This window comes from Cyrtonyx montezumae, unplaced genomic scaffold (genome assembly GCF_038088225.1).
Source record: "Cyrtonyx montezumae isolate F1298 unplaced genomic scaffold, pur_monq_1.0 scaffold_14, whole genome shotgun sequence".
Classification (NCBI taxonomy): domain Eukaryota; kingdom Metazoa; phylum Chordata; class Aves; order Galliformes; family Odontophoridae; genus Cyrtonyx; species Cyrtonyx montezumae.
Genome location: NW_027071870.1, coordinates 2365127 through 2381702, shown reverse-complemented (window position 1 = coordinate 2381702; position 16576 = coordinate 2365127). Strand labels below are relative to the sequence as shown.

The following is a 16576-nucleotide window of genomic DNA, read 5'->3' as shown; positions in this document are numbered from 1 at the left end:
AGGACTGTCAAAGAATTACATGAGCTCTAGCAAATATGCAGACCTCTTGACTTGTTTACTCATTCTGGTAGACTCAGCAGAATGCCAGTTTCACTGTGTTATGAAATGTCTGGCCAGTATAATTTCGAAGTTATTTGGTTCAATGTGAACGCAGGACAAAGTAATAAAAATTCATTTTTCTAAGAACACAGTGATGTAGCTAGACATTTCAATCATTCCTGTGCTATTCAGCTATATCTGATAACATCTGATCTTCTTTTTAAAGTTTTATCTTCTGCTCATTGACCTTCTTCAGCTAGATCTTCTAGTGCTACAAATGCCATGTTGATGGTATTGCTCAGTCAGTAGTCTTGTTCAGGATTTCTGTGGTCATTTTTCGTGATTCCCTGCTTTCCAATTCTATAGTTTATTGCAGATTTTTTTTTTGAGTTTGTGGATACTTTCTTCGTACTCAACATCCAGAACTCTACTGTCCAAGCTTACCTATGCTTTGTTTCATCTGCCATAGTAGATGTATGTAGCATGTTTGCATTTGTGTTGGACGTCTTCTGGAGACACTGAACTGACAGAGCTTTTCTGAGTTAGTAAATCCAGCTCCCTGTTGCCTTGGGCTGTCGCGCAGAAATCAGTTGTCAGATTTGAGATGGTTAAAGTGGAACTTGCAATCTTTTTGTTCCTGTGGACCTCAAACCATTTTTAGCAGATTGGACCACACTATATTCCCTGTTGTTTTCCCCTGTTTATCTATTTCTCTGTTGCATACAGTACCTTCTCTCTTTTCAAGATCTACAGTACATATTCTTCCCTGTCTCAATCTTGATACTTAAAATGTATTAGGTGATGACTTACTTCAGTCAGCATTTCTGGTGCTTGTTGCTACCCATTTTTTCTTAGGAAAAAAAGAATGCCGTTCCTCATATTTGATCCCTTCTGTGAACCTGGATGAAACTCCTCTTGGTTGCTATGGTTAGCCTGAATCAGTTTTTCCTCCTACTACTCTTGTTCCTTTAGTTATTTCAATGCAGCTTTTTTATTCTTTATTTTATCTCTAGCCAAAAAAACCCTGCACAGCTGCTTTATATATTATGTTTTTGGCATCGTCCTTGTACAGTTTTACAGCAGTGTAAGAATTACACTATTATGTTTTTGGAGTCCAACCATAAATGTAATTGTTTAAGCAGTTTTATTGTCATATTGGTTGTGTTCATACCTTTCTTTACAATAGATATGTTTCACACCTAATCTTGTTTCTAAAGAAACTATTTTTACCACTACTTTGACACTGTGTTATTGCCCAAATTCATTTTCATTCCACGTGGCCGAGCTGATGGTTTGTTGTAGCATCTATTTGGCAACAGAATTTCTATCCCAGCATCATGGAATAAGGAATGAGTTGATATGAGTTATCACCATCATATCTTCTACCTTCTTTATCTGATTTGGGTTCTGGCTACTTTTATTTTGCGGCGTTTCTCATATTTTATAGCCTGTGTGTAAGCAGTAAGCATGGCATAATTAATTAATGTAAAACCAGGACAACTTTTGTTTTCATCTTCTGGTCTGGTTTTGGCAAATAGGTTAATATCAAGGAGTTACCATCTGCATGTCCATTTTTACAGTGACTTAGATGACTACAGTAGCTCTGAAAAATTCTTCATCCTCTGTTCTCTCTTCTATCTGTATTGGCTGTATTGTAGTGGGTTCTTTTTTTTTATATATATATATATATCCTGTACTGTGATTATTTCCAAGCTCTCTGCAACTGAATTGTCTGCAGAACGGGTGTTGTTCCAGTATGATATCTTTGTGTTTAAAAAACAAGGTTTGGATTTTACCTAAGCTATTTACAACTTACAGAAGCAGAAAAACTCACACATGAATAATATTACTCTTACTTATTTCCTTATTTGACTGTTGTCTGATTGAAGAAACTGTATCTGAGAATAAGAAGTTGATATTTTAGTAGGTAGTTGGTCTAAAGACTGTAAGGGGTGTTAAGGTGCAGTAAGAAGTTTGTTCTGTTTGTATATGATGTGAACTTACACATTTGTCAATTGTGTTTTAGGAGGTCTCTGCTGATCCCACAGGAACTCTCACAGCTGCTGAAGAGAGAAAGGAGAAGGTGCCAAGCCCACATCTCAGTCATCTAGTTGTTTTGACATCTGGCAATTCACTCTATGGTTTGGCAGAGAGAGTGGTAGCCACGGAATCCTTGTAGGTTACTTATTGTACACCGCTTCTTGTGATCAATTGAATGTTTAAGGGTTTGTCATTACAAGCCAAAACCTTCATAAGAGGTCAAAAATTCCTAGCTTTGAATGAGATTTTAAAAATGATCAACAGAGGTAATTTTTTAATTAATGGTAGCAGGACCTGACCATCCAACCACCTGCAAGCACAAGCAATAAAACTTTGCTGCAGCTTCTCCAGTAATTTGTAACAGCACAAAGCCAAATCTTATAGAAAAAAAGTTTTTAAACTCCCACTGAGCTCTTTAAATTAATCTGTATATATATATATAAAATATTTATTTTATTTTTACATATCTACTTATATATTTTAAATATAAATAAAAAATATAAATATATATAATATATTTTTTAAACCAGTACTCAGATGCTGATAGCTGAGTCCCAGAACTGCTTAGTTCATATTGGCTTGGCTCCATTTGTGATGTTCTTGGCAGCAGGTAGAAGTTTACCTGTGAAGATAAGATTATAATGAGAAAGTAATGCAAAACTCATATAAAGGTTACATATCATTGTTGCCAAATAAATGTAGATGAAGAGATGTATAGAGATGTTCTAAGCGTTTACTTCAGTTCATGGTAAATTTTCTTCATTTTCAAAGGGTATTTCTGGCTGAGCAGTTTGAGTTTCTTCAGCCTCATCTTGATGCAGTGATGCCAGCTGCCAAGAAGCCTTTTCTTCAGCAGTTCTATTCTCAGGTCAGAAATGTGTAATTCGCAGCTAATTTTCAGTGCAAGATTTGAAACTTGTACTCTGATGGAAATATTTTTAAACTATAGTTATATATTGCTCTTAGCTTGAAATTTTCTGAATTGAATTTTTATTCTATTTCAGACTGTGTCAACTGCCAGTGAACTACGCAAACCAGTTTATTGGATTGTTGCTGCTAAAGCCATTGATTATGAACAGATGCTGCTTCTCATGGCTAATGTGAAATGGGATGTGAAGGAAATCATGTCACAACACAATGTATATGTAGACTCTCTTTTAAAGGTGAATACTTTCTGAGAAACAGTGTGATGGAACATTACTGTATACATCACTAAAACTGTTAAGGCAGTGTTAGAGCAATATAACATTGTGAAAAATATTAAGTTGTCATAAGGAGATCTGTCCAGATTTTTCATTGTTCATCTACTAGCAGAAATACTTAAATGTTTCTTTTCAGTAATGATTTTATTTACAATGCTGTGGATGAAAGTGACCACGAAAGGCTAACGAGTTTCATATCTAAGTCTTGAATGGTAGGAAATACATGGAAATAACATTGAGGAAAATACAGTGGCTCGAACAGTGGCTTTCTTGATCTGTGTTCTTGATCTGTTGTTTGTTTCAAAGAAAGGCAATCTGCTGTTCTGCATAATTATATCAGTTATTTTTGAGCTATATCATAGGTGCAATCAGAAAAAACAGTGCTAAAAATAATCGTGTGCTTTCTGTTTGAAGTTGGTATTTTTATAAGTTAGCAAAGGAGCTAAAAAAGCTATTCAGCCAACTCAGTTGCATTCAATAGAAGTGGTTATACTACTACTGTGTCTTATGGCACATGGAAGCAACTGTAGGGACAATATCCTATGTTAGTATTTTATTTATGTTTAAATTATGTATATAAAGGCCATAAGGAGGAGAGTTGTGGCAGTTGCAGTATAATGATTTGTACATAGAAACAAGACATTTTAATCTAAACATTGACTATGTATCACAGAGAATGTTAAGCATCTATGTTGAATAACATATTTAATTACACTTATCTACCTTAAAATTATTGTTTAAAAAAAATAAATGCAAAGAAATCAGACTCTGTACTGAATTTGACTGAATCTTCTGATTACCTTTTATGCTGTCATTGCTTTTTGAAGTCAGTTTGTGCTTAGAACATTTCTGCAGAACATACTGCAGTAGAACTTATTGTTTCTGGGAGTGTGCATCCTCTGATGAATTTGCTTCAGGACTATTGGAGTTAATCCAATTTAAAAACATCTCTGGCCTGTATGTTACATAGCTAGCTATAGTTTTTATAGAGGCTTTTATTTTACTACTTAGCAATTAGTGATTTGAGTTGTGCTCTCTGACTCCAGGGGTGTCAGATATGTTTAGTGTAATAGCCAAACTGCTTTTAACCATGTGCACACGTATGCAAAGTTCTTTACTCAGTCACAGTATGGGCAGAGATGATTGTTGAAGAATTTTGTCTTTACAGGAGTGACTATATTTTGATCAAACTGCAGCATTGTGGTACTCTGCTTCCTCTTGCCCAATTCCTCTTTCAGAAAATTTGTGTTAAATACCAGTTATTTAGTCAGATACTACCTTAAAATGGTCACTGAGATTCTTAGCTGAGTGGTTGTTTTCTTGTTCATTTGCTGATTTTTTTTGTAATGGAAAAAACAAACAATAACAACAAAACTAGGAGCTTCTAGGCTTGGAATGAAAGCAAGTGGTTGGACAAGTGTGGCCTTCAACTGCTCCTTATGGTTACAGAGAGTGTCAAGGTTTCTTTTATGTTTGAGTTGCTTTGTATCTTTTTAAAAATAATAGAAGCATTTAGTTCCTGGCAGCCAACTTCTACTTCACTTTATTTAAGTCACAGAAATCACTGTAGTAGTAATTATGTTCAGTTATGGTCAGTTTCTCTCTTATAGTAACAGCTCAAAATCCATCCAGTCCACTGATGTTTCAGGTGGAAACAGGTAAATTTCTTCAACCTAAATTGTAATCTAGCATTGCAGTATAGTGCTGAACTGTTGGATTTGGATTGTTTTTTAGTGGGTGCTCTCAGCTCTTGCTGAAGCACCTGGGAATTTTTTTAATGCAAAAGGCTGAAGATTGAAAAATGATTGCAATATTTTTGAGGTTCTCCCTGAAGGATGATGGGGCAGGTATTTAGAGGGATAAAGAGCTTATTGCTGGATTTTCTTCTGTGGCTGTATATTGGCTTTCAGAAAGTTAAAGATGAGTTTAGAGAGAGATGCAATGAGAACATTTTTTCTAATTTTATTGTGTGTATGTGGTTCACATTTCCTTCTTTATTTATTACTGTACATATATAGAGTGTGATGCTTCAAATGTTAATGGAATAATGATGTTTCATGTTTTATCAGGAATTTGAAGAATTTAATGGAAGGTTGAATGAGGTATCTAAGAGAGTCCGTATTCCACTGCCAGTCTCAAATATACTTTGGGAGCACTGCATGCGGTTGGCCAATAGAACTCTTGTGGAAGGGTAAGTAGTTCATGAAAATCTTGGTCTTGAGTAAATATGTCTGTAATGATAATGCTTATGTCATGGTTTTAAAGTTTCTAATTTTTGTAATGCATTGGTAAGCTGTTGAGGTTTTGAGGTTAAAGTGTAATTGTCAGCATCTCGGTGAGGTGCTGCTGTTTCTTTCCAAGAAGAAAGAAAGAAAATTGCTTGGAAGAAAAGTTGTTAACTTTAGCAGTTACCTTAGGGTGGCCATGGGTTCCAATTTGTTTCTTTGTTCTAATTTCATTGGGAACAAAGAGATGTCCTAGTTAACTTCCTAAATATGGACTGAAATACATTAGCCAGCAACTTCTATGCTTAGCTTATTCCTACCTTGCCACCGATTTCCTGGTCAGAGTTGGTGTTATAGTTTTTTCATTCACTACTTGTCTGTGCTGTCATCTTCTGCATCATAGAATGTGTTGTTTTCTACTCTTTCTGCTTAATGTTTCTATATTTCTTCCCATGCGCATTGGGTCCTTATAACAGTAGACTATGGAAGAATGGGATGGAAAGAAGTGCAACAGGTAGACACAGGGTAAACAATAATTATATTCCCCCTCAGGGTATGAAGAACTAAGGTAAAAACTTTGAGAAGTAAGATTCATTTTTTGATTCATTTTTATTTCCTTCTAATTGGTACTTTTTACTGTGTTCCTCTTTTCAGTTATGCTAATGTGAAGAAGTGCAGCAATGAAGGACGTGCCTTGATGCAACTGGACTTTCAACAATTCTTAATGAAACTAGAAAAGTTAACAGACATTAGACCTATTCCAGATAAAGAATTTGTGGAGACCTACATTAAAGCATACTACTTAACAGAAAACGACATGGAGCGCTGGATAAAAGAACACAGGGTAAGAGTTAAATTTTCATTCTTTTGCTGTCTTTCAGGAGGATTCTCAAGGAACAACTCTAACTAATTAATTCTGTGTGCTAAAAATGAATATACTTATATGTATATATTTATTTGTTACAATAAAATTGTATGGTGTGCAGTATGGACGTAAAATATGTGTGTGTGTAGATACATGTTTATTACCTATATTTGGAAGGAATCAGAACAGAGATTTTGACAAATGGAAAATCTGAATTTATTTACCTCTTCTACCAATTACCATTCCATATCTCTTAAGATGATAGAATTCATCTCAGGAAGATGTGCTGTGAATTGTTGTTTCTGGCTTTAGCAAAAATAGGCCATCTGGTACTCCTTACACAAGAAATTCCATGTAGGAATTACTGCTAATCTACTTGATATTCTGAGATGGATTGAAGCCAAAGAAAGCTTTTTTTCTGCTCCTTAGGCAGCATCTCTGATCCAGTACAGGCAAAAGGAGCAGATGGATCCCAGGCACCTGAAGCCTATACACACTCTAAATTCTGTTTCATAGTCTAAGCAGTGACCCAGACTTTCTTCTAAATCTATTCTGAGATTAGAACAGCAATGAGGGAAAGGAAACACCTGTGTTGGCATGTGCAGTTGGTAAGAATAGTGATTTGATAGTCTTTGTTGTCAGGAATATTATGTGCTGAAAGTCAATCTTAGATCTGACACATCATGACCAGTCAGTGCTATGGAGAATGTCTGGCCAATCTACTTATGGTAGTGCATCACAGACCAGTGTTGCACTGGAGGATGGGGAGACTCAGGAGCCCAGTAAATGTTCTGTATTTTTACTGTTTCTTTTTACCATGAGAATGTAAGAATTTCTTCAGAATGCATCCACCTGTTATTTTCGGACATTGAATTTGATTTTGAAGATACTTTTGTTATAGGTAGTTGATAATTTACAATTTTGAGAGTTAATTGAAGTAATTTATCAACTTGCTCTTCAGACACTTCAGACACTAGTTTGCTCTTTTATGCAAATGAATCAACAAGGCAAAATCATTAGGGAGTAAGCATAATCCATTTTTGTTTGGAGCTGTACCCAAGTGTACTGTATTATGGCTGGAAATCATCAGCACATTATAGATGAAGACAGTACAATGTCATTGGAATAGGAAGTTTTCATAGGATAATCAAGAATCTTGCCATAACTCAACACTGCTGTATAAAGAAGTTTACCACTTGGGCCATTGTGGTTGATTACTGTAGTTCTGATAGCAGGAAGTTTTTAAACATATAGGAGTGGGATGAGGATAAGTACCAAATGCTGCTAAGAATGGGTCTAAGAAAATAATCTGAAGTATTTGGGCCAAATTTCCTCTAGTTAACCTCCATCCTTCAGAGAAGTTGAGAATATTTGTATTCTGTTCAGAATATGCTAAAGTGAACACATTAATCATCAAGAAGTGCAATCTGAAATTCAGCCTTTTGGAGTGAGTAACTTCAACAAAGTCGTAAGAATGGATAAAAGTCATTGCTTTTTCATTTTTTGTTTAATAAAACTGAATCAGGATCAACTTCACTATCTGAGATAAATCTTCATTTGTGTTTTCAAAGCATCTGGCGTGCTTTCAGGGCAGCAGAACCTAACAGTTTATAATAAGGCTATAATCAGCGGTCATACTGTTAGAGCTGGTTCACTGTCAAAATAAAGTCTTTTAAAATGAAGCATTAGGAAATTGGTATTTTTGAATTATTTTAAATCCAGCTAGAAAGGGATGAAGAACATTCTTTTGAAATATGATTTTCCTTGTTCTATCAGGAACTGTGAGAGAGACTGTGAGCTGTGTTTGGTGATCTGTATGGAAAGCCTAGGTTAAGTGTAGTAGTGGACACTACATTTTGAAAAGTGCTGAGAGTAAAGGTAGTACTGGCAAACGTGGTGGTTTGACAGGTGTTAAGAATTCTTGTAATATTTTGTGTCATTTTTTTCCTCCTTTGTCATGTACTGAAATTAATGTTGCTTGAAGACCCTGTAGACAGAAATATTTGGAAACTTATCAGAAATGATGTCAAAAAAAAAAAAAAAAAAAGAACAGTTTTGGTCACAGTTGCTAGGAAAAAGTTTTTGTGTTTAAAAACTTATTTCATTTGCATGTGTACCTCTGACCACACCTCCAAAAGAATGGAAAGTGCATTATAAATTGATTTAGATACATAACTATTACTTTCTGTGAACTCAGTCCAGAGATGCTGAAATTGTAGGCATTTTCCATTATAATATGCTAGGTAGCAAAATACAGTTTTGTACTTCTCTCTCTCAACTGTGAAAACTCTCCAGACATGACTTAACTAACACTTTAGGTCTCACTTGTTTTACTGATTGCTTCTATCATTTGAAAAGCCCACAGTGTGCATATCTGGTTTTTAGTTTTCTGTCTTTAGCCACTGTTCTTATTCTGTTTGCCATAATATAATCTGTTTTTATTTGCCAGGAGTATTCCACTAAGCACTTGACAAATCTGGTGAATGTTTGTCTGGGGTCTCACATCAACAAGAAGGCAAGACAGAAGCTGCTAGCTGCTATTGATGACATAGACAGGCCTAAAAGATAACTGGAGAGTGTTACTTTCTGTGTGACTTGTACCTTTTTCTGTTCACATGAAGCATGCAGACAAATGAACTAATGACAGCACTGTCTTAAAAACCATTGTGCATGACCTTTCTTATGAGCATTGGAGACACTCTGAATTGGCATAATGTTCTAAAATATTACTTTTTTAACCTGCAAGAATCCTTTTTTGATGTATTTTTCTGTTTTTTGTTACTTGCCCTCAGTAATGGGCTGCTCTTTGTGTATCATTGGTGAGCTGTATATTTTGAAAAACTGTATACTGTAAGAAAGACCAAAATCAGAGAGAGATACATTGGCTTAATATATAGTTGATGCTCTTTTTTAATAAAAGGGCTATGTGAAAATATGACGTTTTCCTCACTGCTTTTCCCCTCAGAATTTGGGCTTTATTATGGACCAGTGTAAAATGTAAGAAAACGTACAACATGTTTGAACAACATATCTTGCATGTGGATTAAGAGTATAGATCAATTAAAAACTCTCATGTTGATGTTTCTCATCATTGTATGTACTTAAAAATGTTTATTTCAGAATTAATATAGTCATATCAAAATTATTGACTTCAGATCAGTGGAAGGTAATAAATACTGTACACTAACATGAGTTATTTGTGAGACTTTATTTACCAAATTTAACGTTTAATGATGCGTATTATAAAAATGAATATTGTTCCTTGTCGTGTCACTTCTCTTCTGTTCCCCTACCAGTCTCTCCTGTTCCAAAACAATAATGCCAGAAAATAATGGATTTTTTGGGGGCTGAATTCTTGAATGGATTATCTTACTATTTTCTGCTCTGCTGTTGACTTCTAGAATGATCCTGAGCATGTCAAAATAGCCTGGCCTGGTGTTTGTCCTAGAAATTGATTTTCAGAGCATCATTGACCACTGAGGCTTTCAGATTTGCCTTCAGTAAAAGAACGTGCATTCTGAGTATGTTTCTACTTTCCTTGCAGTATTCCTTGAACATGAGATGCTTGGGGACTGCTCAGATACTGTCATAGCAAAAGCAGAGAAGCTACCAAGGCAATCTGAACTAACTTAAATAAAGACTTCAGTATTATTAAGATTGTTTCTTGTACACTCAAGCTTTGTTCCACGTCTTTGTTTTTCAGTATATAAAGTTTTAGATTTTTTTAAATTAGAAAATGTTTTTTACATAATAATCTGACGCCGTTTAAAAAGAAATGCACTAGCAGTGAGTTAACAGGTATGATTCACATAGGATACAATCCACTAATGTAAATGTCATGGTAATCTCTCATTTTCAGGTTCCTACTTGCCATTGTGCTGTTGAATTCAAACACCAGAGAATCAGCACTTAGTGCAAGTCAGCAGAACCTAGTGACAGAAAATTGCCTCATGGAATCGGGATAATTGTTCTTCTCTGTAGTTTAGTTTCATCTTCAGGAGTGATGAATTCTGAGCATCTTTGTGCTATTTCCTTGAAAGCCTATATATGATTTCAGAGCAGAATTTACATTTTTAAATCTTGTCTGTGTAGCATTCATCTCCCTTGTTCATCTGTATTTTAAAGGAAATAGGACTTAAAACAAAATTTAGCACTGTTCTGTATAGACTATGCTGTCATTCTGAGTTCTACTGAAAACTTGTTTAGCAGAGTGTCTGTGTATATGGTGAAGCTGAATCACTTTTACTCTCATTAAAAAGGTGATTCAAAAAAAAAAAAAAAAAGGAAAAGTGTAGTTCATTTTAAGTGTGAACTTTTGCGTCAGTGTATCTGCCCTGAAGTCAGATCCTGAACAAGAGCTCTGGGAAGAAATAGAAATGTGTCAGAGATTGTTAGTGTTATCTGCTTTCAATTTCCTTCTTATGGATGAAAGAAGGAATTTAAATAACTTTACTGTAATTGTGGTAAACTGAACATGTGGTTAATTTCTCCTGAACTCGTTAGGTTGCTGTAATTTGATCGCTCACCAAAAGGTAGGAGTGCAAGCACTGATTGCAATCTGGGGTCAAGGAAGGAGGTGAGCAATTGCATGAGTCATAATAAGGAGCAATTTTTGGATAGTGTATCTATAGATCGGCTCATTTTAACCCCCCAAATAATAGGACATGCAATGTTAAACTTGTGAAACAATTATTTTATATTCTTTCACACATGCCTCAGAAATTATTATATTCTCTAGAGCAACCCCCCACTCCCTGCCTAAGGGACTAAGCTACATATAGCTTAATAGCATTCATATTTCTCAGTCCTGAGCGACGTAACGAATCTGAGTCTGGGCTGAATGTCAAATCATTAATTTGCTATGGGTCTGTTTATAGCTTCCACAATCTAAAATGACAATTCTTTTTGCAAGCCATTGATTTTTTGAGCATTTCTGTGAAATAAGGAGTTTTAGTGCTTTTCATGAGAGCATAGTTTAAAACATCCTTTGTACATCACAGAAGAGTCGGAGCGCTTTAATAATGGAGGATGACTTCTTTCAGTCTCCAGGGATGCTGACCAGCACTGCAGAGGTGGACAATTCATCTGTCAGTCAGTGAAAAATTTAAATCCTCTTCCTGAGATAATGAGTACTCTGATATTCACTAAGATCACCTGGAGCACAGATGGGGGATTTTCAATTCTCAGGATAGACAAAGTCTGTCTCTTACCTGATAACTGCAGGAAAGACAGCTGTAAACCTGGCCTCTCAGTTACAGCTAATGGTTATGAGTTGTCTGAAGAGGTGACCACTGGCACAAAAATAGTTGGTAACTGACTGGTCAGCTTTTGTGACCTGGTGGGAGGCTCAAGTCCTTGCTCCAGTTTAGGTTTAATTATTCAAAGCAGAATGACATTGACAGGAAAGACTATCTTGGACCAGCAGTGCTTCAGCTGTTGGGGTGATGTGAAGAGCACCCCCTGCAATGTGTGAATTTCAGTGTGTCTAAGTAAGGGTTTGATCTCTCCTCCTTTTAGACAAGTAGCTAAATTTCCAGGTAATTGACTATTCTGGAGTTCCTTCTTCACATGTGGAAGAGAGTCATCCCAGATGTAAAATGAAAGGCTTGGCTTGCTTCTGATCTGCTTAGTGAAGCCTAAATGTGATGTGTAAGTCACAGCTTTTGAATGCTTTTTACCATTTCCGTTTTCATAGAATCATAGGGGTTGGAAGGAACCTCAAAAGATCATCGAGTCCAACCCCCTGCCAAAGCAGGTTCCCTACACCAGGTCGCACAGGTAGGCATCCAGGTGGGGCTTGAATACCTCCAGAGAAGGAGACTCCACACCTTCCCTGTGCAGCTGTGCCAGGGCTCCGTCACCCTCACCATAAAGAAGTTCTTGCGCACATTTGTGCGGAACCTCCTGTGCTGCAGTTTCTGTCCGTTCCCCCTTGTCCTGCCTGCACACACTGCTGAAAAGGGTCTGGCCTCGCCACTTTGTCCCCCACACCTCAGATATTTATAAACCTGGATCAGGTCCCCTCTCAGTCTTCTTTTCTCAAGGCTAAAGAGACCCAGTTCACTTAGCCTTTCTTCATAGGGGAGATCCTCCAGGCCCTTCACCATCTTTGTGGCCCTGCACTGGACTCTTTCCAAGAGATCCCTGTCTTTTTTGTACTGGGGAGCCCAGAACTGGACACAGTACAACTGGACAAGGCCTCACCGGGGCAGAGTTTAGGGGGAGGATCACCTCCCTTGACCTGCTGGCCATGCTCTTTTTAATGCATCCCAGAATGCCATTGGCCCTCCTGGCTGCGAGAGCACACTGCTGGCTCACGGTCAACCTGTTGTCCACCAGGACACCCAGGTCAATCTCTACAGAGCTCCTCTCCAGCAGGTCATCCCCCAGCCTGTACTGGTGCATGCAATTATTCCTCCCTAGGTGCAAGACTCTACACTTGCTTTTGTTAAATTTCATCTGGTTTCTGACTGCCCAGCTCTCCAGCCTGTCCAGGTCTTGCTGAATGGCAGCACAGCCTTCAGGCGTGTCAGCCAATCCTCCCAACTTCGTATCAACAGCAAACTTGCTGAGGGTGGCCACTATCCCCTCATCAAGGTCATTGATGAAGATGTTGAACAAGACTGGACCCAGCACGGACCCCTGGAGGACACCACTGGTTACAGGCCTCCAACCGGACTCTACACCGCCAACGACAACCCTCTGTGCTCTGCCAGTCAGCCAGTTCTCAACCCACTTCACTGTCCACTCATCTATCCCACACTTCCTTAGCTTTGTTATAAGGATAAGTGGAGAAAAAGAGAAGAGTGACCAGTGTCTGTCTCAAAGCTTTCTGTGAAAGGTCAGTCTCACCTTGCAGCTTACACAGATGTGAATGACAAAGGCACAACTCATACTACCAAAGATGAGGTTTATTTACCACAGATCTGCAGATGTGAGCTGTGCTCATCTTACTGCTGAGAGGCACAGCTATAAAGATTCCCTCTTCCTCTGAAGGTGCTGTACTGGGGTCATTCCCCCTCGACCCTCTGCTCATGGTTAATGTTTATGAAATTTCTGTATTGTAAGCTGTATTTTGATAACAAGAAATTAGAATAAAACCAGTGTTTAAAAAAAAAAAACCACAAAAAAAAAAAACCAACAAAACAAGCAGAAGATTAAATTGATAAATAGTGCTGTCCCTAGCTAAATCCTCAAAAAGCTGAATGTCAGCAGGCACCTGCTATGTTATAAATGATGCAAACAGAGATGGATAAAAAAATGCAGATTTATTGTGTGTAGGTGATAGTATCTATGTTATTTATAACCACAGCTTGAAACAGCATAATGTGAAAGCTAAACATTGCACTAGACACTATGATTATGGTGGAAGTATGGAGATAACGTAGTTTGCAGACTGCAGAGTTTCCATGCTTACTGTCTATTTAAGGACATTTCTGAATGCCTTGGTTTTCCAGAGCCAGAGCTGCTTTGCATCACAGCAGGGACTCCATTTCTCAGTATCTCCTGCTCTTCCTTGAGATCCCGGAGTGAGGTAAAGCAGCATCTCTCAACTGAACTAAAGACCTGGCAAATCTGTATGGGGATTTTTTTTCATGTTTGTTTTGTTGATTTTTTTTTTAATTGGCACTAAATAAATTATGTGCGATGTGATAAAAGTACATATCTGAGAAACTAGAGCATACCTTGCTAAATTTTAATTTGATGGAGTATTCTGTTCAGTCCAAAATGTTACCTGCTTAAACTAAACTAAAAACAGTTGTGTGAGAGCTAAATTTGAATGTTTCATTGTCTCCTGTTGACTGAAGGACCTCCAGCATCTCTCAGTTCTGCCTGATGGGTCTGAAACTTTTGATCTGGATGCATATGTGAAAGGAAAAACAACTTTCAGGGTAGAGAATAACTGATCTATGTCTTATATTTGTAGATGAATTTGCATAGGTTTCCATGTTGCTGGATTTAAAGCTGGCAAACTACTGTCTAAATGAATTGATCACTGTGGTGTCCCCCAGGACATTGGTACTGTGACTACTGCTATTCAACGTCTTTATCAGTGATCTTTATGAGTGGATTGAGTGCACCCTCAGTAAGTTCACTGATGACACCAAGTTGGGAGGGAGTGTTGATCTGTCAGAGCGTAGAAAGGCACTACAGAGGGACCTGGATAGGCTGGATCATAGGGCCAATGTAAACTGTGTGTATTTCAACAGGGCCAAGTACCGGGTCCTGCATTTTGGTCACAACCTCCCAAAGCCAGTAGGATTGCCTGGGGTTGAGTGGCTGGAAAGCTGCCTGATGGAAAGGGGCCTTGGTGTGCTGATGGACAGTTGGCTGAATGTGTGCCATCAGTGTACCCAGGTAACTAAGAAGGCCAATGGCATCCTGGCCTGTGTCAGGAATGGTGTGGTGAGCAGAACTAGTGAAGTAATCCTCCCCCTGTACTCAGCACTGGTGAGGCCTCACCCCAAGTACTGTGTTCAGATTTGGGCACCTCAATACAGAAAGGACATTGAGCTGCTGGAGCAGGTCCTGAGAAGGGCAACAAGGCTGTTGAAGGGCTTGAACAATATGAATGACTGGAGGAACTGGGGCTGTTTAGTCTTGGGAAGAGGAGGCTGAGGAGAGACCTTAACACTCTCTTCAAATACCTGAAAGGTGATTGCAGTGAGAATGAGGTTGGTCTCTTCTCACTGGTGGCTGGTGACAGGACAAGGGAAAATGGCCTCAAGTTGCACCAGGGGAGGTTTAGGTTCAATATAAGGTAACAATTCATAGAAGAGGTTGTTAAGCACTAAATAGGCTCCCCAGGGAGGTGAATGAATCACTATCCCTTAATGTCTTAAAAAACCATTTGGATGTGGTGCTCAGGGACATGATGTAGCAGTGTGTTGTTAGAGTTTGGGTAGTATGGTTAGATTGAGGTTGGGCTTGATGATCTTGAAGGTCTTTTCCAACCTGAGCGATTCTGTGATTCCACGATCTTTGAAAAGTAAAACGTGTGAGCAGGCTGGAGATCCAGGAGAAGATACGGAGTGAAGGGCTACTCATAACTAAAACTCAATACATTCCTTATATTTCAGTAAGAAATAAAATAAAAATGTCTGCTCGGATGTAAGCAAAACAAATCCTTGTACAGGGATCTGATTAATATTTATGAATATCTAAGGGATGGTGAGAGGCAATGGATGAGGCCAGGCTCTTCTCAGTGATGCATAACAACAGGACAAGGAGCAGTGCCCTAAAACTTGAACACAGGAAATTATGTACAACCATGTGAAAGAACTTCTTTATGATAAGGGTGATGGAGCACTGAAACAGACTGCCCAAAGAGGTTGTCGAGTTTCCTTCTGTGGAGATATTCAAGACCTGGCTGGATGCCTACCTGTGCAACCTTAGTAGATCATAGAATCACCAAGGTTGGAAAAGAGCTCCAAGATTATCTAGTCCAACAGTTCATTTATCACCAATATTTCCCCCTGAATGTGCAGAAGAGCCTGTGGCTCAGAGGATGTGCAGAACCAGTCTAGAAGGCATATGTAAGCATGGTGAGCTCACCATGTTTCTGCACAGTTCTCTGTTCTGCAACACAGAACCTCAATAAATGCAGGAACTGCCATTGCCTGACATGGTTATTAGTGCAGTGCTAAGCACCAGTGCATTTTTCATGAGCATTTACTTATTGAAGAACAGGAAAATGTCATTGATGTAAATGAGTTTGACCAGGAGCTGCTTCCTGGCCCTGAGCTGCCAACATCCATCTCTTCCAGAGCTGCTGGAATTTTCAAGCAGCTAAAAGATCCAACAAGCTGAGCATTTGGGCTGTTCTACTTTTCAGATAGATGGAGTTGTTGCTGTGAATAGCAATGCCTCATAGCTACAGTGCTGGGGATTAATGAGATCCATTTGCTTTCACTGAGATACTAACTGCTGTGTTGTAGTTCTCAGAATACCCTCAGCAAGGTGCAGGGCTTTGGGCAGTTCTGCCCGTTTGCACAAAGGGAACTTCTGCTGATCAGGGGAAGAAGCTCCCCATGGATTGCACACAAGAGTGATGCCTGGAGATGCTACGTGCCACAGTGGCTCAGTCATGGAATTATACAGGCTGGGATTTACGTTCTGCTCTGCTCTGGGGCCTGGAGTAGGGAAGTTTGTTTTGTCTTCCCATGCTTTATTCCCCTAGCTATAAAAGGAACTATGCTATCTAC

At 38.3% G+C, this 16576-nt stretch overlaps 1 protein-coding gene across 2 annotated transcripts in view; it reads left to right on the top strand.

The window, feature by feature from the left end:
• The window catches only part of VPS50 (VPS50 subunit of EARP/GARPII complex), a 62924-nt gene extending 52418 nt beyond the window's left edge, over positions 1-10506 (top strand). For both annotated transcript variants that reach the window (XM_065731260.1, XM_065731259.1), the window contains 6 exons: positions 2066-2214; positions 2851-2947; positions 3084-3242; positions 5351-5472; positions 6161-6350; positions 8821-10506. In XM_065731260.1, coding sequence (XP_065587332.1) covers positions 2066-2214; positions 2851-2947; positions 3084-3242; positions 5351-5472; positions 6161-6350; positions 8821-8940 — 837 coding nt within the window. In that variant the 3' untranslated portion in view covers positions 8941-10506. The remainder of the gene's footprint in view (positions 1-2065; positions 2215-2850; positions 2948-3083; positions 3243-5350; positions 5473-6160; positions 6351-8820) is intronic.
• The last annotated feature ends 6070 nt before the right edge of the window (positions 10507-16576 follow it).